This window comes from Lepidochelys kempii, chromosome 3 (genome assembly GCF_965140285.1).
Source record: "Lepidochelys kempii isolate rLepKem1 chromosome 3, rLepKem1.hap1, whole genome shotgun sequence".
NCBI classification, from domain to species: domain Eukaryota; kingdom Metazoa; phylum Chordata; order Testudines; family Cheloniidae; genus Lepidochelys; species Lepidochelys kempii.
The window spans coordinates 184,740,195-184,766,845 of record NC_136382.1 but is presented as its reverse complement, the minus strand read 5'-3'; the positions used below and the strand labels follow the sequence as shown (position 1 = coordinate 184,766,845).

At 44.1% G+C, this 26,651-nt stretch overlaps 1 protein-coding gene and 1 long non-coding RNA gene across 16 annotated transcripts in view; one reads left to right on the top strand and one right to left on the bottom strand.

The window, feature by feature from the left end:
- The window catches only part of FOXN2 (forkhead box N2), a 134,335-nt gene that overhangs the window by 85,686 nt on the left and 21,998 nt on the right, over positions 1-26,651 (top strand). For 14 of the 15 annotated variants that reach the window (XM_073339249.2, XM_073339243.1, XM_073339245.1 and 11 more), the window contains one exon: positions 15,995-16,119. In XM_073339249.2, the coding sequence (XP_073195350.1) occupies positions 15,995-16,119 (125 nt within the window). Of the gene's footprint in view, positions 1-15,994; positions 16,120-16,952; positions 18,125-26,651 lie in introns of those variants that run through there. The other variant, XM_073339254.1, reaches the window with a different exon arrangement.
- Positions 6,695-11,674, bottom strand: LOC140909596 (uncharacterized). Its single transcript, XR_012158283.2, has 3 exons — positions 10,219-11,674; positions 7,849-9,934; positions 6,695-7,082 (listed from the first exon to the last, which is right to left on the bottom strand). It is a non-coding gene; the product is annotated as an uncharacterized LOC140909596 (long non-coding RNA).

The window sequence follows — 26,651 nt, the reverse complement described above, 5'->3', positions numbered from 1 at the left end:
CCCATAGCAGTGCCGCTGATTTGAAGGTATACATTATCCCCAAATGTGAAATAGTTATGGGTGAGGACAAAGTCATGAAGTTCAGCCACCAGGTTTGCCGTGACATTATTGGGGATAGTGTTCCTGATAGCTGTATTTCAAGGAATCCCTGTTGAGGTTACAGGGACAAACCATCCCGATGTGTCGAAAGAATAGTAAGTATGGCAGGCGACCAGCTTGGCTTAACAGTGAAATCCTAGCAGATCTTAAGCATAAAAAAGAAGCTTACAAGAAGTGGAAGGTTGGACATATGACCAGGGAAGAGTATAAAAACATTGCTCGGGCATGTAGGAATGGAATTAGGAGGGCCAAATCGCACCTGGAGCTGCAACTAGCGAGAGATGTTAAGAGTAACAAGAAGGGTTTCTTCAGGTATGTTGGCAACAAGAAGAAAGCCAAGGAAAGTGTGGGCCCCTTACTGAATGAGGGAGGCAACCTAGTGACGGAGGATGTGGAAAAAGCTAATGTACTCAATGCTTTTTTTGCGTCTGTCTTCACGAACAAGGTCAGCTCCCAGACTGCTGTGCTGGGCATCACAACATGGGGAATAGATGGCCAGCCCTTTGTGGAGAAAGAGGTGGTTAGGGACTATTTAGAAAAACTGGACGTGCACAAGTCCATGGGGCCGGATGAGTTGCATCCGAGAGTGCTAAAGGAACTGGCGGCTGTGATTGCAGAGCCATTGGCCATTATCTTTGAAAACTCGTGGCGAACGGGGGAAGTCTCGGATGACTGGAAAAAGGCTAATGTAGTGCCAATCTTTAAAAAAGGGAAGAAGGAGGATCCTGGGAACTACAGGCCAGTCAGCCTCACCTCAGTCCCTGGAAAAATCATGGAGCAGGTCCTCAAAGAATCAATCCTGAAGCACTTGCATGAGAGGAAAGTGATCAGGAACAGCCAGCATGGATTCACCAAGGGAAGGTCATGCCTGACTAATCTAATCGCCTTCTATGATGAGATTACTGGTTCTGTGGATGAAGGGAAAGCAGTGGATGTATTGTATCTTGACTTTAGCAAAGCTTTTGACACGGTCTCCCATAGTATTCTTGTCAGCAAGTTAAGGAAGTATGGGCTGGATGAATGGACTATAAGGTAGATAGAAAGTTGGCTAGATTGTCGGGCTCAACGGGTAGTGATCAATGGCTCCATGTCTAGTTGGCAGCCGGTGTCAAGTGGAGTGCCCCAGGGGTCGGTCCTGGGGCCGGTTTTGTTCAATATCTTCATAAACGATCTGGAGGATGGTGTGGATTGCACTCTCAGCAAATTTGCGGATAATACGAAACTGGGAGGAGTGGTAGATATGCTGGAGGGGAGGGATAGGATACAGAAGGATCTAGACAAATTGGAGGATTGGGCCAAAAGAAATCTGATGAGGTTCAATAAGGATAAGTGCAGGGTCCTGCACTTAGGATGGAAGAATCCAATGCACAGCTACAGACTAGGGACCGAATGGCTAGGCAGCAGTTCTGCGGAAAAGGACCTAGGGGTGTCAGTGGACAAGAAGCTGGATATGAGTCAGCAGTGTGCCCTTGTTGCCAAGAAGGCCAATGGCATTTTGGGATGTATAAGTAGGGGCATAGCGAGCAGATCGAGGGACGTGATCGTCCCCCTCTATTCGACATTGGTGAGGCCTCATCTGGAGTACTGTGTCCAGTTTTGGGCCCCACACTACAAGAAGGATGTGGATAAATTGGAGAGAGTCCAGCGAAGGGCAACAGAAATGATTAGGGGTCTGGAACACATGAGTTATGAGGAGAGGCTGAGGGAACTGGGATTGTTTAGTCTGCAGAAGAGAAGAATGAGGGGGGATTTGATAGCTGCTTTCAACTACCTGAGAGGTAGTTCTAGAGAGGATGGTTCTAGACTATTCTCAGTGGTGGAAGAGGACAGGACAAGGAGTAATGGTCTCAAGTTGCAGTTGGGGAGGTTTAGGTTGGATATTAGGAAAAACTTTTTCACTAGGAGGGTGGTGAAACACTGGAATGCGTTGCCTAGGGAGGTGGTGGAATCTCCTTCCTTAGAGGTTTTTAAGGTCAGGCTTGACAAAGCCCTGGCTGGGATGATTTAATTGGGTATGGGTCCTGCTTTTGAGCAGGGGGTTGGACTAGATGACCTCCTGAGGTCCCTTCCAACCCTGATATTCTATGATTCTATGATTCTATGGCTTGTAGTCCATCTTTGTGTGAAATGTTGGTGTAGAAGGCTTCTACGTCCATAGTGGCCAGGATGGTGTTTTCAGGAAGATCACCGATGGATTGTAGTTTCCTCAGGAAGTCAGTGGTGTCTCAAAGATAGCTGGGAGTGCTGAGGAGGCCCTACGCTATCAGCCCACCTTGATTATCACTACAAAAGGTCCCCCCCTCCCCAGCTCTCCTGTTGGTAATAGCTCACCTTAAGTGATCAACTCTCCTTACAGTGTGTATTGTTTCATGTTCTCTATGTATATAAATCTCCCCACTGTATCTTCCACTGAATGCATCCGATGAAGTGAGCTGTAGCTCACGAAAGCTTATGCTCAAATAAATTTGTTAGTCTCTAAGGTGCCACAAGTACTGCTTTTCTTTTTGTGAATACAGACTAACACAGCTGCTACTCTGAAACCATTCTAAAAGCTGGAGTGGATGAAGTGATCAGTAAAGCAAGGATCAGTTTCCTTCCTATTGGTGAGATAGTATACAGTTCTTTCAACTGGGTCTTTCACATCTGTACCCCATAGATGCAGCGCCAGATTGAAATTCACATTGATTAGCACTGAGTCGTGAATCTGAGCACAGTAGTTACTTATTGCTCCACAGGCAGTGCCATAAAGAAACTAATTTAGGTCCGTGTTTAGCACAAGTGAAGCACAGGTAAAGTTATATCCTATTCAGAATAGGAATACGGTATTTAACAATTGAATGATAGCTAGGATGAGTTTTCAGTGCTCCATGAGTGAAGGAGTGAGAGCCCTCAAGGAAGGAAGAGGAATCCAAGTAGGTGGGCCCTTTGAGGAGTAGGATGGAATGGAATGAGCCAGCAAGCCAACCCAGGAGCAGTTCTCAAGAGATGAGCCCCAGAAGAAAGCTGGGAAAAAGAAGAGGCACCTAGCACAGTTGTTGCAGAAAGCCAATTTTCAAATAAAATTATGGCGCAATATCAGGGTGGATTTGATTTAAATCACTCGTTAGGAAGACTTGATTTAATCATGGATTTCTACATAAAAGTACATTCTTGTTGGTTGTTATAACCTTTATACATATTCTTTACAACTCAAAGATAGATGTAGGTTTCATTTTTAGAAGGTACACGCTATATACATTTTTTAAGTGATTTATTTTGAAAAATTTTCAGATTAGTTTTATGGCTATATCAGAAAATGAATGATTGTTTGGTTTTTTCATTTACCAAAGGTAATTGAAGTAGATATTTATGAAGTCATTGGGAGGTGAACTAGCTCCAGTTCAACAGGTTACTCATTAACATTTGGAGGATTTTCTTGCCATGCTGCATTAGGAGGAGAACATCACCAGACAGACATTTAAATTATTTCATTTAACTAAAACAACAATGTTATGTATTCTGGATTTTTTTCTTCAACAGCAAACATATAATATTTTAACAAAACAAGCATGGATTTTTGAATTTAGTTAAACATTCAAGTTTTTTAAAATCAGGGTTTGTTTTTGTTAAAATGTTTTTTAACTAAAATGGTTAAATGAAATATTAAAAAAAAAAACCACCCAAAATTAAATCAACTATGTCAGCCAGGTCAACATGAGAAACTTAAAATATTGGCTTCTGCAGCTAACTCAGTTGTCTTCACCTTCATTTTCCTGTTGTTCATAATCTGGAAAAGAAAAACAAGCTTTCCTGCTTTTTCAGGTCCCAAACGATTTCTCTATTTGGAATGAATTAGTCCAAAGGAAGAAAATATTCTTTCTACATTGGCAGAAGAGGCTACTGCTGTTAAAAGTGAGATTATCACTTCAAAAGTGTCTGAATGCAAGTGGTTAAATCAGTTCCACCAGTTCACTTGTGTGACTTTCTTTAAAACATCTTCAGCAAACATATATTTCTTGAATGGTTCACCCTTAGCTCTGAAGTTTATTATAGTTGGCATTATGGAAGGATGATGGCTATGATATGGACATCAAGCAAACTCCTTCTCTTCAGCAGTTAAGGTTTGACCCTGGCATTGAGAATATTTGCAAGAAAATGAGCTGGAGATAGTGCTTGTCCCATTTGTTTTTTCAATGCTTGTAATTTAAGGGTATGTCTACACTATGAAATTAGGTCGAATTTATAAAAGTTGAATTTTTAGAAAGCAATTTTATACAGTCGATTTTGTGTGGGTCCCCACTTAAGACCATTAAGTCGGCGGAGTGCGTCCACAGTACCGAGGCTAGCGTCGACTTCCGGAGTGTTGCACTGTGGGTAGCTATCCCACAGGTCCCACAGTCTCCGCCGCCCATTGGAATTCTGGGTTGGGATCCCAATGCCTGATGGGGCAAAAAACATAGTTGCGGGTGGTTCTGGGTACATGTCATCAGCCCCCCCCCCACCATACCTCCCGCCTTCCGTCCGTGAAAGCAATGACAGACAATTGTTTCGCACCTTTTTTCCTGGGTTACCTGTGCAGACGCCATACCACGGCAAGCATGGAGCCCGCTCAGCTCACCGTCACAGTACGTCTCCTGGGTGCTGGCAGACATGGGACTGCATTGCTACACAGCAGCAGCTCATTGCCTTGTGGCAGCAGATAGTGCAGTACGACTAGTAGCCGTCCTCGTCGTCTCCTGGGTGCTCTTCGCCAGCCTTGGTCAGGGCGCCTGGGTGGACATGGGTGCTCCTGGCAGACCTCGGTAATGTCTGTCAGGGGCGCCTGCACATAAATGGGAGTGACTCAGGTCATTCTCTTCTTTAAGTTTTGTCTAACAGAGATTCAGTCCTGCCTGGAATATTGGCAGAGGGATAGCTCAGTGATTTGAACTTTGGCCTGCTAAACCCAGGATTGTGAGTTCAATCCTTGAGGGGGCCATTCTGCCTCAGGATGCTCTCCCAGCCACCAGCACTGTCTGCTGCCTTGCTCCCCTCTCCCTCTGTGAAAGCAATGGCCGACAATCATTTTGCGCCTTATTCCGTGCGGGCGCCATATTGCTGTCAGCATCGTCATTCACCCGCCACTGCCACTCTGCTCTGCTGCTCACGCCATACCACAGCAAGCATGGAGCCCGCTCAGATCACCGCGGCAGTTGTGACCACTCTATACACCATGCGCATTATCCTGCAGTATATGCAGAACCAGAACCTGCAAAAGCAGGCAAGTAGGCGACGGCAGCGCGGTGAGGAGAATGATGAGGACATGGACACAGACTTCTCTCAAAGTACCGGCCCCGGCAATTTGGCCATCTTTGTGGCAATGGAGCAGGCTCATGCCGTGGAACACCAATTCTGGGCCCGGGAAACAAGCACAGACTGGTGGGACTGCATAGTGTTGCAGGTCTGGGACGATTCCCAATGGCTGCAAAACTTTCATATGTGTAAGGGCACTTTCATGGAACTTTGTGACTTGCTTTCCCCTGCCCTGAAGCGCAAGAATACCAAGATGAGAGCAGCCCTCACAGTTCAAAAAGCGAGTGGCAACGGCCCTCTGGAAGCTTGCAACGTCAGACAGCTACCAATCAGTTGGAAATCAATTTGGAGTGGGCAAATCTACTGTGAGAGCTGCTGTGATCCAAGTAGCCAATGAGATTACTGAGCTGCTGCTATCAAGGGTGACTCTGGGAAATGTGCAGGTCATAGTGGATGGCTTTGCTGCAATGAGTTTCCCTAACTGTGTTGGGGTGATAGACGGAACCCATATTCCTATCTTGACACCGGAGCACCAAGGCAGTGAGTACATAAACCGAAAGGGGTACTTTTCAGTGGTGCTCCAAGCACTGGTGGATCACAAGGGACGTTTCACCAGCATCAACATGGGATGGCCGGGAAAGGTACATGATGCTCGCATCTTCAGGAACTCTGCTCTGTTGAAACAGCTCCAGCAAGGGACTTTTTTCCCATGCCAGAAAATAACCGTTGGGGATGTTGAAATGCCTATAGTTATCCTTGGGGACCCAGCCTACCCCTTAATACCATGGCTCATGAAGCCATATGCAGGCACCCTCCTGGACAGTAGTCAGGAGCTGTTCAACTACAGGCTGAGCAAGTGCAGAATGGTGGTAGAATGTGCATTTGGACGTTTAAAAGCGCACTGGTGCAGTTTACTGAGTCATTTAGACCTCAGTGAAACCAAAATTTGCACAGTTATTACTGCTTGCTGTGCGTTCCACAATATCTGTGAGAGTAAGGGAGAGAAGTTTATGGCGGGGTGGCAAGTTGAGGCAAATCACCTGGCTGCTGATTACGCACAGCCAGACACCAGGGCGGTTAGAAGAGCACAGCAGGGTGCGCTGCACATCAGAGAAGCTTTGAAAACCAGTTTCATGGCTGACCAGGCTATGGTGTGCAAGTTCTGTTTGTTTCTTGATGAAAACCAGCCCCCTTGGTTTACTCTACTTCCCTTTAAGCCAACCACCCTCCCCTCCTCCCTTTGATCACCGCTTGCAGAGCCAATAAAGTCATTGTTGTTTCAAATTCCATGCATTCTTTATTAATTCGTCACACAAACGGGGGAATAACTGCCAAGGTAACCTGGGAGGGGTGGGGGAGGAGGGAAGCACCGGGTGGGGTGGGGGAAGAGGGGAGGACGGAAGGACAAGGCCATACTGCACTTCAAAACTTATTGAATGCCAGATTTTGTTGCTTAGGTAGTCCTCTGGGGTGGAGTGGTTGGGTGCCCGGGGGCCCCCCACTGTGTTCTTAGGCGTCTGGGTGAGGAGGCTATGGAACTTGGGGAGGAGGGCGGTTGGTTATACTGGAGCTGTAGCAGCGGTCTGTGCTCCTGCTGCCTTTCCTGCCCCTCAACCATACGCCAGAGCATATCAGTTTGCGTTTTTTCCAGCTTCTAATCTTTGATAGCCTCTGGGACAGAGATGATACGTGGAGTGATGAAACCTTTGGAGCTGCGGGAGGGAAAAAAGGGAGATTAGTCTTTAAAAAGAGACATTTTAGAGAACAGTGGGTAGAGTCTTTCATGGTGAACCAAGCTGTTAACATTATATAGCATGTGTGCTTTCTTTATAAGGTTGCATTTTACCCCTTATATCGAGGGTGTGCCGGTATGGTGTGAGAGATCACACATGCAGGGCCGGCAGGCAACAGAATTCAGCTTGCAGGAGACATGGTAAGCCACAGTCTTTTGGCTTCTTTAACCTTCATAACATGTGGGAATGGTTTCAAACAGCAGCGCCCTCATTTCCCATACCAAGCACCCATTGGGTTGGCCCTTTAAAATGGGTTGGCCATTTAAAAGGAGGGGCTGCGGTTTTCGGGTTAACGTGCAGCACAAACCCAACTAACCCTCACCCCCCCCCACACACACAGACACCCACCCAATTTTCTGGGATGATCGCTCCACCCCTCCCCCCACCGCATGGCTAACAGCGGGGATGTTTTCTGTTCAGTCACAGGCAAACAGCCCAGCAGGAACGGCCACCTCTGAATGTCCCCTTAATAAAATTCCCCTATTTCAACCAGGTGACCATGAATGATATCACTGTCCTGAGGATAACACAGAGAGATAAGGAACGGATGTTTTTTGAATGCCAGCAAACACCGGGATTCCAATCGCTGTACTGGCCGTGAATGCATCCCAAGTCTTCAGGACAAATTAATAAGTAAACACGCTGGCTTTTAAACCGTGTATTATATTTACAAAGGTACACTCACCAGAGGTACCTTCTCCGCCTTCTGGGTCCGGGAGCCCGCCTTCGGTGGGTTGGGATGGTACAAGATCCAGGGTGAGAAACTGTTCCTGGCTGTTGGGGAAAACAGTTTCTCCTCTTGCTTGCTGTGCTTCAACCTCCTTCTCCTCATCATCTTCCTTGTCTCCAAAATCCGCATCCCTGTTGTGTGAGAGTCCATTGACGGAGTCCACGCACAGGGCTGGGGTAGTTGTAGGGAACCCCCTAGAAAGGCTTGCAGCTCTTCACAGAAGCGGCATGTCTGGGGCTCTGACCCGGAGTGGCCGATTGCCTCTCTGGTTCTTTGATAGGCTTGCCTGAGCTCTTTAAGTTTCATACTGCACTGCTGCGGGTCCCTGTTATAACCTCTGTCCTTCATGCCCTTGGAGATTTTTTCAAATACTTTGGCATTTCGTCTTTTGGAACGGAGTTCTGATAGCACGGATTCGTCTCCCCATACAGTGATCAGATCCCGTACCTCCCGTTCGGTCCATGCTGGAGCTCTTTTGTGATTCTGGGACTGTATGGTCACCTGTGCTGAAGAGCTCTGCATGGTCAACTGTGCTGATCAGCTCGCCATGCTGGCCAAACAGGAAATGAAATTCAAAAGTTCATGGGGCTTTTCCTGTCTACCTGGCCAGTGCATCTGAGTTGAGAGTGCTGTCCAGAGCAGTCACAATGGAGCACTCTGAGATAGCTCCCGGAGGGCAATATCATCGAATTCCATTCACACTATCCCAAATTGGACCCAGCAAGGTCTATTTCAGCACTAATGCAGTCGTCAGGGAGAAATACAGAAACCAGTTTTAAGAGCCCTTAAAGTCGGAAAAAATGGCTTCGTAGTGTGGACAGGTGCAGGGCTAAACCGATCTAACGTTGCTAACTCTGACCTAAAGTCGTAGTGTAGACCAGGGCTATGTCTGGCATTGCATATTTCTCTTTTTAAGATCTCACTCAGTTCCTTCCAAATTTCAACAGCATCAGCAATAAAACAGCTATTTCCCAGCATTTTGTTCAAGGCTACAGAAATAGGCTTCAGGGTACACGGCATGTGTTCAACATTTCTCTTAAGCCGAATGTTGAGAACTTTGGCTGTAACAGTGTCATCTATTTTTTCACGATTTTGTTCACAAACTATCATCAGATTAGGCCAGTTCTTGATATAGTGCTCAAAACAGTCCACTACTGAGTTCCATCCCATGTCTTGTGGGAGAGTTAGCTTCCTCTCACTTTTTTCAGAGCAGCTGCTGCAAAGTGGTTGTTACAGAAGTATTTTGCAATTTCAAAAACATTAGCCTTTATTTCTGGAACACTGAAGTCTTTGTCTAAGAGGTGCATCAAATAAGCAATGCTACCACATGTTATTAGCTTGCAACTCTCTTCTAAATTTCTTCTCATCTTGGATACATTTGCATCATTGTCTGTGACCAAACTGCGTACTAGATATTTGAATTTTTTTTCACAGTTTGTTATAGCGTTTACTGCTACTTCTTGTAAGTATTCTGCTGTGTGTGCATTTCCTGATGTATCAGTTGTTTCTGTAAGGAAGACATTCCCTTCTTCTGTTGTCGCACAAGCACATACAACAGGATCATTGTGGACATTGCTCCACCCATCAAGACTCAGGTTAACAATTTCACCCTCTAGAGCTTTTGCACACTGCTCAATTTCTCTTTCATACACTTCATCCAACCTGCGACATCTGCGCTGTTGGGTAGACTGTATCCTGGTCTTAATGACTGAACCATGTTAATGAAGTGTGAGTTCTCAATCATATGGAAAGGAGAGTTTGTTGCATAAACAAACGGGGCAATTTTTTCATCAGTTACCTCTTTTTGTAATCAGTAATGTATTTTTTTGTAATCTGCTGGTTCTTATCACAAATTTATTAATGGTTGTTTCTGGATGATGGAGATTTTTTTTCTTTTTGCTACAGGTGATATACTGTGGCTATGTGACATACATAATGTGACTGAAACACTGTCTTTGGCAGATAACTGAAACTATAGAAGATGATGGTGATCTTGAAGGTGAATAGTTTTGAGAATCCTGTATGTTGAGGATGGATTCTCCTAAACAAAATAAGTCAATGCAGTTATTTAATTATTATTACCATACTACTCATTTAGTATTACTCATTGCATTCGCTGACACTCAGTACTACTTTAAAGGTGAAATTGTAAAAGAAAGATCTGCCTATTTCGGCCATTTATTTCTATTTATTTTTTATCACAACTGCATCTAAAATGATAGTACCAACTATATTTTTTCCTCAAACATGAGAATTCAAGAATAGTCCAGAAGGAAGACAGGTAGTCCTTAAGGAAGAATTATGAAATAAAAAAAGTTGACCAACCTGAAGATCCTGCGTGTTCAGACGTGTTCCTTTCATCATCTTCAATGCAGCTTCCTCCTGAGAAGGAGCACTTCTCGTGATGATGTTTCATTCGGGCAACCAGGCCTTGCATTTCTTTGTTGCACTGTTTGCATTTTGCACGCATGCCTGTCTTACCCACAGGTAGAGGAACTTCATTAAAATATTCCCAAACTGGGTCTCTTTTACGGCCTGCTGCCATTATAGGTGTTCCCTTCTAGTGAGAAAATGGTTCGGTAGATCTTAAATCAATGAAGGCTACACTCAGAAAGACCTCAAGACTTTTGGCATATGCTGCTTAAACAGTTTCACTTTTGTTTCTACTGCCTGTCCTTCCCTTCTCACATTTATCTCTAGACTTCTTTTCCTTGTCCAGATCTATTCTGCCCCCAACAATCTTCTATTCATTGAACTTTTTGAAACTTTGCACTTTTAGAGAGAGATAAGGGATTGACTCTGTGTAAGGAGATATCTTTGAGCTATAATGTATCTTAATTAAAACTATCTTTAGATAGGTTTTTTCCTCAAAAAGCATTTGATCAAAATAATCCGGTGTTTTTTTTTTTTAATTGATTTTTATCCACCCTGCGCAATATACTCATATTAAGAGGGTGGGTTCAGCGAGTTAGGGTAATCATAGCTGTGGTGGGGTTAACTGGCTAATAGTCTATTTAAATACAAATATCTAAAGAAAAAAAGTTTGTGTATTTCTTATAGTTTTCCCACTAAGAATTGTTGCAGGGTAAAGAATAGTATCCAATAAAAAAGGAATTTTACAGAGAGCAACGTTCAGAGGCATCTGTTTGTAGGGCATTTCAATAACTACTAAATAACAGTCAGTTTTATTTCTGATTTTTTTTCCCTAATTCATAGTTCAAGCTCTTTTTATAACAAAATATTTCATCTTATGAAAAAAGCCCAATAACTTAGATCCCTCCATGAGTGGATGCTACACTGGTGCTTTCTAAGCCTTGACAATATTTAATTGTCAGGAAACATCGGGTCATAAAAGCATAGGAGTGGATCCTCAGCTGGTGTAAATAGTTATAGGCCCACTGAAGTCAGCAGGCATATGACAATTTACAAATGCTGAGGCTCTATCCCATGAAGTTTGAATCTTCATTCTGAAACATTTTCCTCATGTATTGACAAGATTACCTCTATTTTCTCTTCTGTCCTAAAATCTAGAACTGCTCTAATGCAAATATTTAATACCCAACATGTGAGAATGGCTGTCTGGTATTATGCATTTTCTGTTCTTCTTTTTACAAATTAATACAGAATCATTTATATTTGTTATCTTTTATTTTTTTTGCTTTATCCACCTTCCATCGTCCATATAGAATCATAGAATCATAGAATATCGGGGTTGGAAGGGACCCCAGAAGGTCATCTAGTCCAACCCCCTGCTCAAAGCAGGACCAATTCCCAGTTAAATCATCCCAGCCAGGGCTTTGTCAAGCCTGACCTTAAAAACCTCTAAGGAAGGAGATTCTACCACCTCCCTAGGTAACGCATTCCAGTGTTTCACCACCCTCTTAGTGAAAAAGTTTTTCCTAATATCCAATCTAAACCTCCCCCACTGCAACTTGAGACCATTACTCCTCGTTCTGTCATCTGCTACCATTGAGAACAGTCTAGAGCCATCCTCTTTGGAACCCCCTTTCAGGTAGTTGAAAGCAGCTATCAAATCCCCCCTCATTCTTCTCTTCTGCAGGCTAAACAATCCCAGCTCCCTCAGCCTCTCCTCATAACTCATGTGTTCCAGTCCCCTAATCATTTTTGTTGCCCTTCGCTGGACTCTCTCCAATTTATCCACATCCTTCTTGAAGTGTGGGGCCCAAAACTGGACACAGTACTCCAGATGAGGCCTCACCAATGTCGAATAGAGGGGAACGATCACGTCCCTCGATCTGCTCGCTATGCCCCTACTTATACATCCCAAAATGCCATTGGCCTTCTTGGCAACAAGGGCACACTGCTGACTCATATCCAGCTTCTCGTCCACTGTCACCCCTAGGTCCTTTTCCGCAGAACTGCTGCCTAGCCATTCGGTCCCTAGTCTGTAGCTGTGCATTGGGTTCTTCCGTCCTAAGTGCAGGACCCTGCACTTATCCTTATTGAACCTCATCAGATTCCTTTTGGCCCAATCTTCCAATTTGTCTAGGTCCTTCTGTATCCTATCCCTCCCCTCCAGCGTATCTACCACTCCTCCCAGTTTAGTATCATCCGCAAATTTGCTGAGAGTGCAATCCACACCATCCTCCAGGTCATTTATGAAGATATTGAATAAAACCGGCCCCAGGACCGACCCTTGGGGCACTCCACTTGATACCGGCTGCCAACTAGACATGGAGCCATTGATCACTACCCGTTGAGCCCGACAATTTAGCCAGCTTTCTACCCACCTTATAGTGCATTCATCCAGCCCATACTTCCTTAACTTGCTGACAAGAATACTATGGGAGACCGTGTCAAAAGCTTTGCTAAAGTCAAGAAACAATACATCCACTGCTTTCCCTTCATCCACAGAACCAGTAATCTCATCATAAAAGGCGATTAGATTAGTCAGGCATGACCTTCCCTTGGTGAATCCATGCTGGCTGTTCCTGATCACTTTCCTCTCATGCAAGTGCTTCAGAATTGATTCTTTGAGGACCTGCTCCATGATTTTTCCAGGGACTGAGGTGAGGCTGACTGGCCTGTAGTTCCCAGGATCTTCCTTCTTCCCTTTTTTAAAGATTGGCACTACATTAGCCTTTTTCCAGTCATCCGGGACTTCCCCGGTTCGCCACGAGTTTTCAAAGATAATGGCCAGTGGCTCTGCAATCACAGCCGCCAATTCCTTCAGCACTCTCGGATGCAACTCGTCCGGCCCCATGGACTTGTGCACGTCCAGCTTTTCTAAATAGTCCCTAACCGCCTCTATCTCCACAGAGGGCTGGCCATCTCTTCCGCATTTTGTGATGCCCAGCGCAGCAGTCTGGGAGCTGACCTTGTTAGTGAAAACAGAGGCAAAAAAAAAAAAAAAAAAAAAGCTGTGCATTAGTAGCTTTTGTAAGATTCTGCCAGATTTCTCAACAACAAAACTTGGCACTGCTACCCTCCTAGCTATGACATGTTAGCTCACTGGGATAGGGTTGCTTTAACTCTGACTATATGATTTGTCTCTTCTATATTACAAGAAGCAACAAGCCTAACTAATAGCTTTCCCCTATATGCAGTCAGTGGGCAAAGAAGCTTTGGGAGGAGTAGAGCGTGTTCTCTCCTGCTTAGTTTTTTGATATGTCAATTTGAATAACCTGGAATATATAACAAAATAGTGATAACACTGCTGGGCTTATGGGTACTGCCAAGTAGGATACACCAAGTTGTCAGGATTTCAGGTTGGAAACATGGGACCACAATAATCCACGGAGTAGTTGGTTTCCAGACATGATACTTTGTCACTAAACTATAAGCCACAGGGAGTCATTGGCCTTGTCTGATTGAAAAAAAACCCCCACCTTTTTTTCCTAGTCCAAATTCAATCAAGATAGATTAACTCAATTGAATTAACATCAGTATAGGCTCAGTGTGATGGGCTATAAAAAAAAAACCCCGGGCAAGGAAAGGGTTAACGTGCTGCTGTGGGTGTGCCATAGGTATCAGGTTTGGAGGAAGAGGTTAAAAAGGTAGAGTCCCGCTCATTTGGGAACTGGCTGGAAGGAAGAGCAGACCTCCAGGTCTCTCTGCGAGAAGCCTTCTGGGGTCAGAAACTGCTTGAGATTGCTGCCAGCCAGTCTTTCTCTGAGGGAAGATAGGCCTGATGGAGGACTTTTATTTTGATTTGCTACCAGTGCCTTCCTTGTCATTGCTGGGAAAGACTGCTGCAGGTGTTCCCCCCATTCCCGCCCCCCAAAAAGGGGGTGACAGCCTAATAAAACACTTTTGTCTTGTACATCTGACTGGGGACCAGCAGTGGTTGTCCAGAAGCTTAAGTGCAACTCTGTTGCACGAGGTTGAACCCCTTTAGTGATTTTAGATGGTTGAGTTAGTCTAATTTGATCTGCTAAAATCTAAACTGTGTCTATATTGATGTTAAATGGCGGGTTCATTCAAGCTAAGGTCATTTGACTGAAAAAAGTATTTTTCCCCAGTCTTGACAAGGGCATGGACTTCAGTGTAGAAGAAACTGGATGTTCACATTTTTGATTTATTGTAAAATACCATTCCAACCAGAAAGCAAAGATGGGGGAAGATGAGACCACAATGTCATCAGAGTATTACTGAAGAGTCCTAAGAGATGCAAGAGCCTTCAGAACTGAAACATTAATGCAGAAGCAGTTATTCAAATAAAAAGAGGAATGGGGCCTGGGGTCAGTTTGACAGTGTTTGTGTTTCTGACTTCCTGGAATTCTTAATTTCCAGCCAGACTCTGTGGTGGTTGCCGTGGTTGCAGGAGCTACTCTATCTAACCTAACCCTTGCTGCTTTCACTTCATTTAAGGTTTCAGAGTAGCAGCTGTGTTAGTCTGTATTCGCAAAAAGAAAAGGAGTACTTGTGGCACCTTAGAGACTAACAAATTTATTTTACTTCATTTAAGGACATGTCTACACACTGAGGCTTGGTCTACACTTAAAAGTTAATTGCTTCATCGGGCAGAGGTGTGAAAAACCCCACCCTTGCAAGTGACATAGCTATGTCGACAAAACCCCCAGTGCGCACACAGCTATGTGGATGGAGGAGTACTTCTGTCAACATAGCTAACATCATTCAGGAAGGTAGTGTTCCTACATCAGCAGAAAAAACTCCTTCTGTAGGTATCAGCTGTGTCTACACTAGAGTGCTATGCAAGTATAGGCTGTGGGATGTAGACGTAACCTGAAAATAAACTATTCTGATATAAGCACCTTTTATATTGCTGTAACTACGTCCCTTATAATTGGGGGATTGTACTGTTTTAACTCTGTTTCTAACCCGTATAGGAGTACAAAAGTTGTGTGTAGACCAGTCCTTACACTCATGCGCACTCCTGGGATGCTGACTTCCCTTGCACCTGTCAACCCAAAAATGATTTTGTTTTGAAGGTTAAAAGAAAACTGAAAAGCTTTTCTCAGTTATGGAACTGTTAATTCACACATTTGTTTTTCAGAGTTCTTTCTCTCTTTTCTCATGTGATAAATCAAACATGACTTGTTTTTGGAACTTCCAACATGCTATGCATTTAGTCCTCACTAAGACCATGTGACTTGGATGAATTTGAAAAGACTGGCGAAAACGAAGAAAGTTACAAACACGTTAAACCCCCGTCCTTTTTGGATACTTATCTTGCAGTTTTTGCTAATGTGATTCTACTAATATGTACATTTACTCGCCTTCCTCATGCCAGCCTCTTCTGACATACTACCTGGGCTCATTTCACACAACTCCTACATCGCTAGAGTGCAGGGGAGAAAGGAGGGAATCCCAACTTTGGGACCCTATTTCTGGACTGAGGATAGAAAGGGGGCCCATATCGCTGCCCCTCAAATGGCTGAACAGCCTTTCTTCAAACATACAAAAATATTTAGCATGGACTGAAATAAAAGTTTACAAGTTCTAGCTGAGAAAATGGTGAGGGAAAACGGGTTTAGAATGGAAATATCTTAGCCTATAGTCAGTGTTGTTGATACAATGGATGTTTAATATTAGTATTGTAACAATGGAGTCCTCTATGGCTTGTTTACTAATTTCTCCTAAATCTTCTAATTCACACTGCTATGTTTCCCCCCTCCAGGTGAATGGAAAAGGTTCATTATGGTGTGTTGATCCGGAATATAAGCCAAATCTTATACAAGCACTGAAAAAGCAACCTTTTCCCTCAGCACTTGCATTTTATACCCCACCGGCATCACGACCGAGGTAGGCAAATTTTCCGTTACAAGTATAGCATTAAGTTATGGTAACCTTTCCCCAAGAACACAACAGCCTGGGCAACTGATGACCCCAAAAAAGTCGTCATTTGAAAGAAAAATGGGGTGACCAGTCATGCCCCCCAAATTCTATTGTTTCCTGACATGGGAGTGGAGAGGAATGGAGGTTGAGGGTTGGGAGAAAGAGACAAAATACTGCATGGAAGGGAGGCTAATAAATTGAAAATGACTAGTGGAGAGAAGGAGCTGAATGGGGCTCAGAGAGGGAAGTGGGCAGAATGGACAAGGAAATGAGAATCTAGTGAGTCTAGATTTTCAGGCTGATACATCAGGACACCTGTCTCATGAGAAGCATTTGATATCTGTGGGGAAGGAGGGAAAGTGTATGAAGCAAGTTGGCAGGAAGGAGGGCTCCCTCTCCCGAAAAACTGGGACACCTTTAAGAAATGGGGGTGGAGAAAAACATTTTTAACCCTGTGTATTCTGTTCTCCCCTAAACTCAACTCATAACTATGTTTTCTATCCCATTCTTGCAAGCCCAGCATCTTTTTTGGGGGGGCGGGAGGGACGGCAAGGGACAGAGGTTAAGGAGGGTGAGAGGAAGGCTGGGGCCGTTGGTTGTTTGCCTCCTGCTCAGTCCTAACTTTTATTTTTTGCTCCACTCCCTCTGTCTGTATGTCCTTTGTTCTTAATCTCCTGGGCTTTCATTTGGGTTGGTTTGTTTGTTTTTACTGCTTGTCTTCTGCTGATTCCTCTTCCCTTTATACACACCCTGTTCTCTCTCTTTCTCCTTGTTCTTTCTTCCCAATGTGACTCTACCAGGGACGTAGCTAGGAGCAGCACAAAGAGGAGCTACTGCTATTAGCAAGTCTTTGGGCTGCCTCTCAGCTTTTTTCAGGTTTGTTGGGAGTGGATATCCCTTCTTTTCTCACTAACAGCTTGATGTGGGGGTGAGTAGCTGTCTGAACATCTGTGGATAGCAGTGCTGCAGAGTGCTTTGGAGAACAAGCAATCCTGGGTGACTAGATACCCTGGGTTTTGTGTAAGTGGAACAAAATCCCAGTTTCAATGGAACTAACCATGACTAGCCTGGAATGTCTGGGCATTTTAAACTTAAAGAAAAGAAGCTAGAAAACATAGTGACTTATTGAAAACACTTATTTGCTGACATATCTACAAAGGAATAATCCATAAAGAAACTATTTCCATTCATGGTGGAGGACTTTTGTATGTTCAGACTATTTTAAAAAGTAAAATACTTAAAAAAATTAAATTGGGAAAATAAAAAATTATATTTAAGTGTGTAAATTAAGCTGAGGATGGTAGATGGTTCAACTCTAATGAAAAAAGAGAAATATTTCAATATTACTTTCTGGTAGAACTTATAATTGCTAGGTCTACTACAAAACTCAACTTTTTACTTTTTATTTTTACTGGTATTTTACTTTTAAATGAAACTGCTACACTGACCCTTGGATTTAACAACCTAATGCAAGCATTTAAAAACATGGCAGTGAATAAAAAGCTTTGCACAGCTTCATGGCTTACTCTTGGGTTTTGTATTCTCTTATTTACAAAAGTGGTCTCTAACCTTCTAGCTGAGTTAAGCCATATGTGATCATTTTTCAGTTTGAAAGAGCCTAGGGGAAGAATTTGAAGCTATTGTAAGGCACTTGAAAAGTGTATTTGGCACTTTGATTATTTTTAACAAGTTCAGAATACCCCAATTTTAAAGTCTACTTTAAAATATGTAAATGCAAAGCACTTTATAATCTATAGCTGCATTTATTTAGAAAGAAATCACTATTGGAATAAAAACATTAATAAAAATCACTGCAGAAAATTTGAGTACTATTTAAATATTCAAAACTAAGTGTCATAATATGGTTAAAAGAAAAGCAACATTTGTGGCACCTTAGAGACTAACAAATTTATTTGAGCATTAGCTTTTGTGAGCTACAGCTCACTTCATCGGATGCATGCAGTGGAAAATACAGTGGGGAGATATATATACACGGAGAACATGAAACAATGGGTGTTACCATACACACTGTAACAAGAGTGATCAGGTAAGGTGAGCTATTACCAGGAGGAGAGCGGAAGGGGGCGGGGGGCGGCACCGTTTCCAGCAATTGACAAGAACATCTGAGGAACAGTGGGGGGCGGGGAGGGGAATAAACATGGGGAAATAATTTTACTTTGTGTAATGACACATCCACTCCCAGTCTTTATTCAAGCCTAAGTTAATTGTATCCAGTTTGCAAATTAATTCCAATTCAGCAGTCTCCCATTGGAGTCTGTTTTTGAAGTTTTTTTGTTGAAGAATTGCCACTTTTAGGTCTGTAATCGAGTGACCAAAGAGAAAGAAAATAACAGAATGCCAGTAGCCATCATCTTCAGCCCCCAACTAAAACCTCTCCAACACATCATCAAGGATCTACAACCTATCCTGAAGGACGACCCATCACTCTCACATATCTTCGCAGACAGGCCAATCCTTGCTTACAGACAGCCCCCCAACCTAAAGCAAATACCAGCAACCACACACCACACAACAGAACCACTAACCCAGGAACCGATCCTTGCAACAAAGCCCGTTGACAACTGTGTTCACATATCTATTCAGGGGACACCATCATAGGGCCTAATCATATCAGCCACACTATCAGAGGCTCGTTCACCTGCACATCTACCAATGTTATATATGCCATCATGTGCCAGCAATGCCCCTCTGCCATGTACATTGGCCAAACTGGACAGTCTCTACGTAAAAGAATAAATGGACACAAATCAGAAGTCAAGTATTATACCATTCAAAAACCAGTCGAAGAACACTTCAATCTCTTTGGTCACTCGATTACAGACCTAAAAGTGGCAATTCAACAAAAAAACCTTCAAAAACAGACTCCAACGAGAGACTGCTAAATTGGAATTAATTTGCAAACTGAATACAATTAACTTAGGCTTGAATAAAGCCTGGGAGTGGATGTGTCATTACACAAAGTAAAACTATTTCCCCATGTTTATTCCCCTCTTGACCTCCCTCCACTGTTCCTCACATGTTCTTGTGAACTGCTGGAAATGGCCCACCTTGATTATCACTACAAAAGGTCCCCCGCTCCTCCTGGTAATAGCTCACCTTAAGTGATCACTCTTGTTACAGTGTGTATGGTAACACCCATTGTTTCATGTTCTCTGTGTATGTAAATCTCCCCACTGTATTTTCCACTGCATGCATCTGATGAAGTGAGCTGTAGCTCACAAAAGCTTATGCTCAAATAAATTTGTTAGTCTCTAAGGAGCCACAAATACTCCTTTTCTTTTTGCAGATACAGACTAACACGGCTGCTACTCTGAAACCTATAATATGGTTAGTGGCCTTTTCAGGCTTCTTGTTGAAACAATGGCAACTGAAACGATGGTCATTAGATTCTAGAAGGTGATGTGTTTTACAAGAGCTAGTATTTTTGCATAATGGGCATGAGCTTCTCTGTAGATAAAATTTGAAGTGAAGGCTCTGTCCTAAAAAACCTTTATTCATGAGGGTTTTTTTTTTTGTCTTTGTCAAGGTTCCTCCCCCACTCTGAACTCTAGGGTACAGATGTGGGGACCTGCATGAAAACCTCCTAAGCTTACTTTTACCAGCTTAGGTTAAAACTTCCCTAAGGTACAAATTAATTTTATCCTTTGTCCTTGGAATAACTACTGCCACCACCAAACTCTAACTGGGTTTACTGGGAAATGTAGTTTGGATAAGTCTTTCCCCGCAAAATCCTCCCAACCCTTGCACCCCACTTCCTGGGAAAGGTTTGGTAAAAATCCTCACCAATTTGCATAGGTGACCACAGACCCAAACCCTTGGATCTGAGAACAATGAAAAAGCATTCAGTTTTCTTACAAGAAGACTTTTAATAGAAATAGAAGTAAATAGAAGTAAAGGAATCACCTCTGTAAAATCAGGATGGTAGATACCTTACAGGGTAATTAGATTCAAAACATAGGGAATCCCTCTAGGCAAAACCTTAAGTTACAAAAAAGACACACAGACAGAAATAGTCATTCTATTCAGCACAGTTCTTTTCTCAGTCATTTAAAGAAATCATAATCCAACGCATACCTAGCTAGATTACTTACTAAAAGTTCTAAGACTCCATTCCTGGTCTATCCCCGGCAAAAGCAGCATATAGACAGACACAGACCCTTTGTTTCTCTCCTTCCTCCCAGCTTTTTAAAGTATCTTGTCTCCTCATTGGTCATTTTGGTCAGGTGCCAGCAAGGTTACCTTTAGCTTCTTAACCCTTTACAGGTGAGAGGATTTTTCCTCTGGCCAGGAGGGATTTTAAAGGGGTTTACCCCTCCCTTTATATTTATGACACGCCCCCCAAATCTCAGCTAGGGTGAAACACTGGCTGGGATTTCTTTCTGGAGCTCTGGGAAAAGCAGAGTTAATAAGACACATGCATCTCTAAATATACTACCAAGTACATAAAGACTAACAATATTTTCCACATCTCAAGGACGATTTTAACCAGTTGATTCTGGGAAACTTTCACGGGAGAGTGCATCAGCCACTGTGTTAGAAGCTCCTGAGATGTGTTGGATGTCGAAATCAAAATCTTGGAGAGCTAAACTCCACCAAAGAAGTTTTTTGTTATTTTCTTTGACGGTGTGAAGCCACTTCAGTGCAGCATGGTTGGTTTGCAGGTGGAAACGCCGTCCCCAAACATATGGGCGTAGCTTTTCCAGAGCGTAGACAATGGCGTAACATTCTTTTTCACTGATTGACCAGTTGCTTTCCCTCTCAGACAGTTTTTTGCTGAGAAACACTACAGGGTGGAATTCTTGATCAGGTCTTTTCTGCATTAAAACTGCTCCCACACCACGCTCGGATGCATCTGTGGTTACTAGGAACGGTTTGTCAAAGTTTGGGGCCCTTAGTACAGGGTCAGACATGAGTGTCGCTTTAAGCTTGTTAAAGGCCTTCTGACACTTTTCAGTCCACTGAACGGCATTTGGCTGTTTGTTTTTGGTTAGGTCTGTCAGTGGGGCGGCGATTTGGCTGTATTGTGGTACAAATAGTGTGTAATAACCGGCCAAGCCTAAAAAGGATTGAACCTGTTTCTTTGACTTTGGGACAGGCCACTTTTGGATAGCATCCACTTTGGCCTGTAGGGGGCTGATAGTTCCTTGACCCACCTGGTGTCCAAGGCAAGTCACTCTGTTTAGGCCTATTTGACACTTCTTAGCCTTAACAGTTAGTCCTGCCTCCCTTATGCGCTCGAAGACTTTTTGTATATGTTCCAGGTGTTCTGCCCAGGAATCCGAAAATATGGCCACATCGTCAAGGTAGGCGACTGCATATTCTCCTAATCCTGCTAGGAGACCATCTACAAGTCTTTGGAAGGTGGCGGGTGCATTTCGCAGCCTGAAAGGGAGTACATTAAATTCATGCAGCCAGAGATGTGTGGTGAAGGCTGACCTTTCCTTGGCAGATTCATCTAGCGGGACCTGCCAGTACCCCTTGGTTAAGTCCAAGGTAGAGATGAACTGGGCCCGTCCCAGTTTCTCTAATAGTTCATCTGTGTGTGGCATTGGATAGTTGTCTGGGCGAGTTACAGCATTTAGCTTATGGTAGTCCACGCAAAAACGTATTTCCCCATCTGGTTTGGGAACTAGAACCACTGGAGATGCCCATGCACTTCCAGAGGGGTGGATTACACCCATCTGTAACATATCCTGGATCTCCTGTTCTGTAGCAGTTTTAGCTTGAGGAGACACTCGGTAAGGTTGGACTTTAACTGGGTGAGCATTACCTGTGTCAATGGAGTGGTATGCCCATTCAGTCAGTCCTGGGGTGACTGAGAAAGTTGGCGCGTAGCTAGTGCACAGCTCCTGGATCTGCTGTCGCTGCATACGCACAAGGGTCATGGAGAGGTTCACCTCTTCCACACCACCAGCACTTTTCCCTTCGTAGTAGACACCTTCAGGCCACTCAGCGTTGTCTCCTCCGTGGGCTGTAAACTGACAAACCTTCAATTCTCTGGAATAAAAGGGCTTTAGAGAATTAATATGGTACACCTTAGGCTTTTGGTTGGAGGTGGGGAATGCTATGAGATAATTAACAGCTCCCCGGCGCTCCTGGACCGTGAATGGCCCTTAGAATCATAGAATATCAGGGTTGGAAGGGACCCCAGAAGGTCATCTAGTCCAACCCCCTGCTCGAAGCAGGACCAATTCCCAGTTAAATCATCCCAGCCAGGGCTTTGTCAAGCCTGACCTTAAAAACTTCTAAGGAAGGAGATTCTACCACCTCCCTAGGTAACGCATTCCAGTGTTTCACCACCCTCATAGTGAAAAAGTTTTTCCTAATATCCAATCTAAACCTCCCCCACTGCAACTTGAGACCATTACTCCTCGTTCTGTCATCTGCTACCATTGAGAACAGTCTAGAGCCATCCTCTTTGGAACCCCCTTTCAGGTAGTTGAAAGCAGCTATCAAATCCCCCCTCATTCTTCTCTTCTGCAGACTAAACTATCCCAGCTCCCTCAGCCTCTCCTCATAAGTCATGTGTTCCAGACCCCTAATAATTTTTGTTGCCCTTCGCTGGACTCTCTCCAATTTATCCACGTCCTTCTTGTAGTGTGGGGCCCAAAACTGGACACAGTACTCCAGATGAGGCCTCACCAATGTCGAATAGAGGGGAACGATCACGTCCCTCGATCTGCTCGCTATGCCCCTACTTATACAGCCCAAAATGCCATTGGCCTTCTTGGCAACAAGGGCACACTGCTGACTCATATCCAGCTTCTCGTCCACTGTCACCCCAGGTCCTTTTCCGCAGAACTGCTGCCTAGCCATTCGGCCCCTAGTCTGTAGCGGTGCATTGGATTCTTCCGTCCTAAGTGCAGGACTCTGCACTTGTCCTTGTTGAACCTCATCGGATTTCTTTTGGCCCAATCCTCCAATTTGTCTAGTTCCTTCTGTATCCTATCCCTCCCCTCCAGCGTATCTACCACTCCTCCCAGTTTAGTATCATCCACAAATCCTCCAGATCATTTATGAAGATATTGAACAAAACCGGCCCCAGGACCGACCCCTGGGGCACTCCACTTGACACCGGCTGCCAACTAGACATGGAGCCATTGATCACTACCCGTTGAGCCCGACAATCTAGCCAGCTTTCTACCCACCTTATAGTGCATTCATCCAGCCCATACTTCCTTAACTTGCTGACAAGAATACTGTGGGAGATGCTTCCATTTTGTGGGCCTGGAGCGCCTTTAAGACCATGACCTGGTACCCTACTTTGAAGGAACGCTCTGGCATGTTTATCATACCACGTTTTTTGCTCTTTTTGAGCATACTGTAAGTTTTCTTTAGCAAGGGCTAAAAAGGTTCGGAGGGTGTTTTGTAGGTTGGTTACAAAGTCCAGAATGTTAGTTCCTGGAGAAGGTGTAAAACCCTCCCATTGCTGCTTCACCAACTGTAATGGCCCCTTAACCTCACGGCCATATACAAGTTCAAATGGTGAAAACCCTAAACTGGGATGGGGTACAGCTCTGTAGGGAAAGAGCAACTGCTGCAACACTAGGTCCCAGTCATTGGAGTGCTCATTTACGAATTTACGTATCATGTCCCCCAATGTTCCATTAAACTTCTCCATCATGCCATTCGTTTGATGGTGGTAAGGAGTGGCATCACCTCTGACTGGGTCTGGATAGAAGTTTCCGGAACAGAGCTAGGCCTCACGGCTTGTTTAGCCTGGCTATGGGTGACCATTCCCACCCTCTTGGCCCGCTTCACATGATTGGCCAAGTCTTCCCCCAACAGCATGGGGATGGGATAATCATCATAGACTGCAAAAGTCCACATTCCTGACCAGCCCTGGTACTGGACAGGCAACTTGGCTGTAGGCAAATCGAAAGAGTTGGACTTGAAGGGTTGAATCATCACTTGGATCTCTGGGTTGATTAAATTGGGGTCCACTAAGGAAGCATGGATAGCTGACACTTGTGCTCCGGTGTCCCTCCACGCAGTGACCTTTTTCCCGCCCACACTCACAGTTTCCCTCCGCTCCAAGGGTATCTGGGAGGTATCTGGGCCTGCGGACCTCTGGTGTGATCCCGGTGCAATGAACTGTAGTCTGTTGGGGTTCTTGGGGCAGTTGGCCTTTACATGCCCCAGCTCGTTACATTTAAAACATCATCCAGCTGACGGGTCATTGGGGTGAGGTGGGTTGCTGGAGAATGGGGTGGTGGGACGATAAGGGGACTGGAAGGTTCTTTGGGAGGTAGGTGGGGCTTTGGGCGGCCCGCGGTAATAGGGTGTGGTCTGGGGTTGTCCCTTCTGGTCTCCAACTGCGACCAACTGCGACCAGTTTTCTTCTTCTCTGCTACCTCCACCCATCTGGCTCCAATCTCTCCTGCCTCTATTACAGTTTTGGGCTCCCATCTAGGATGTATCTTTCTATTTCCTCAGGAACACCCTCTAAGAATTGTTCCATTTGCATTAGGAAGGGCAAATTTACTGGAGATTCAACACATGCTCCTGATATCCAGGCATCCCAATGTTTCACAATGCGGTAGGCATGTCGGGTAAATGACACGTCTGGTTTCCACCTTAGGGCTCTGAACCTCCGACGAGACTGCTCGGGTGTTATCCCCATTCTGACTCTCGCCTTGGATTTAAACAGTTCAGACTCATTCATGTGTTCTTTAGGCATTTCAGCTGCCACCTCAGCTAAGGGTCCACTGAGCTGCAGCCTCAGCTCTACCATGTATTGGTCGGTAGAGATGTTGTACCCAAGGCAGGCCCTTTCGAAGTTTTCTAGGAAGGCCTCAGTATCATCGCCTGCCTTGTAGGTGGGGAACTTTCTGGGATGGGGAGTGGTACCTGGAGAAGGATTGCTAGGGTTTGTTGGTATATTCTGCTGAGCCTTTTCCTTCTCCATCTCCAGTGCATGCTTCCTCTCTTTTTCCCTCTCCTCCTCCACATGCTTCCTCTCTTTTTCCTTCTCCTCCTTCTTCAGCCACATGAGTTCTATCTGTGTTTCATGTTCCCTTTGTTTTTCCTCAGCCTGAAATCTGGCTAATTCCAGCTTTTGTCGAGCCGTGGATTTTGTCATCCTGACCTCTCTGTTTTTAACTAAACTTTACACCCGAGGTTTAGAAATAAACAAACAAAAGTCAACTGTAAAATTTTGCTGTGCTGGAATAGAATACCTATTCTCCGATAGTGATTGTCAGCCTACAGAAAAAGACAATTCCCTTGTCTCTGCTCTGGCCCCAAATCAAAGCAAAAAACCTCCAACTACTTGGAAACCTGCTTACCAGCAGCCCAAAGGAAAAAAAAATTCTTTTTCAAACTTGTGCTCCTTGTAAAAAAAAAAAAAAAAAATCAAAATCCTAAAAAAAAAAGCCCCTGCCACTTTTGTCTCCAGGAAAATGGGTAGAACACCCCCCCCCCCCCATTTACTTTTAGTAAAAAAAAAACTTCTGGTTTACCAAGACTGTGAATTTCCCTGCAGGAGGTTAAGTACCCTGCCTCCAGGCAAAGAAAACCTGCAATTCACAAAGATAATCCCCTTTTGTCTCTCCTCTGGCCCCAAAGCAGAGAAAAAACAAGCTGCTTTCAGTTTCAGCTGCTTTCTGGACCTCCTTTCCAGCAGCCCCAAAGGAAAAAATAATTTCCTTTTTAAAATCTGTATTTCTGGTTCAAAAAATCTCAAATTGATCTCAAAATGATTTCAGGTTAATCCCACCACTCTGCCACCATGTCAAGGTTCCTCCCCCACTCTGAACTGTAGGGGACAGATGTGGGGACCTGCATGAAAACCTCCTAAGCTTACTTTTACCAGCTTAGGTTAAAACTTTCCTAAGGTACAAATTAATTTTATCCTTTGTCCTTGGAATAACCACTGCCACCACCAAACTCTAACTGGGTTTACTGGAAATCGTAGTTTGGATAAGTCTTTCCCCCCAAAATCCTCCCAACCCTTGCACCCCACTTCCTGGGAAAGGTTTGGTAAAAATCCTCACCAATTTGCATAGGTGACCACAGACCCAAACCCTTGGATCTGAGAACAATGAAAAAGCATTCAGTTTTCTTACAAGAAGACTTTTAATAAAAATAGAAGTAAATAGATGTAAAGGAATCACCTCTGTAAAATCAGGATGGTAGATACTTTACAAGGTAATTAGATTCAAAACATAGAGAATCCCTCTAGGCAAAACCTTAAGTTACAAAAAAGACACACAGACAGAAATAGTCATTCTATTCAGCACAATTCTTTTCTCAGCCATTTAAAGAAATCATAATCTAACACATACCTAGCTAGATTACTTACTAAAAGTTCTAAAACTCCATTCCTGGTCTATCCCCGGCAAAAGCAGCATATAGACAGACACAGACCCTTTGTTTCTCTCCCTCCTCCTAGCTTTTGAAAGTATCTTGTCTCCTCATTGGTCATTTTGGTCAGGTGCCAGCAAGGTTACCTTTAGCTTCTTAACCCTTTACAGGTG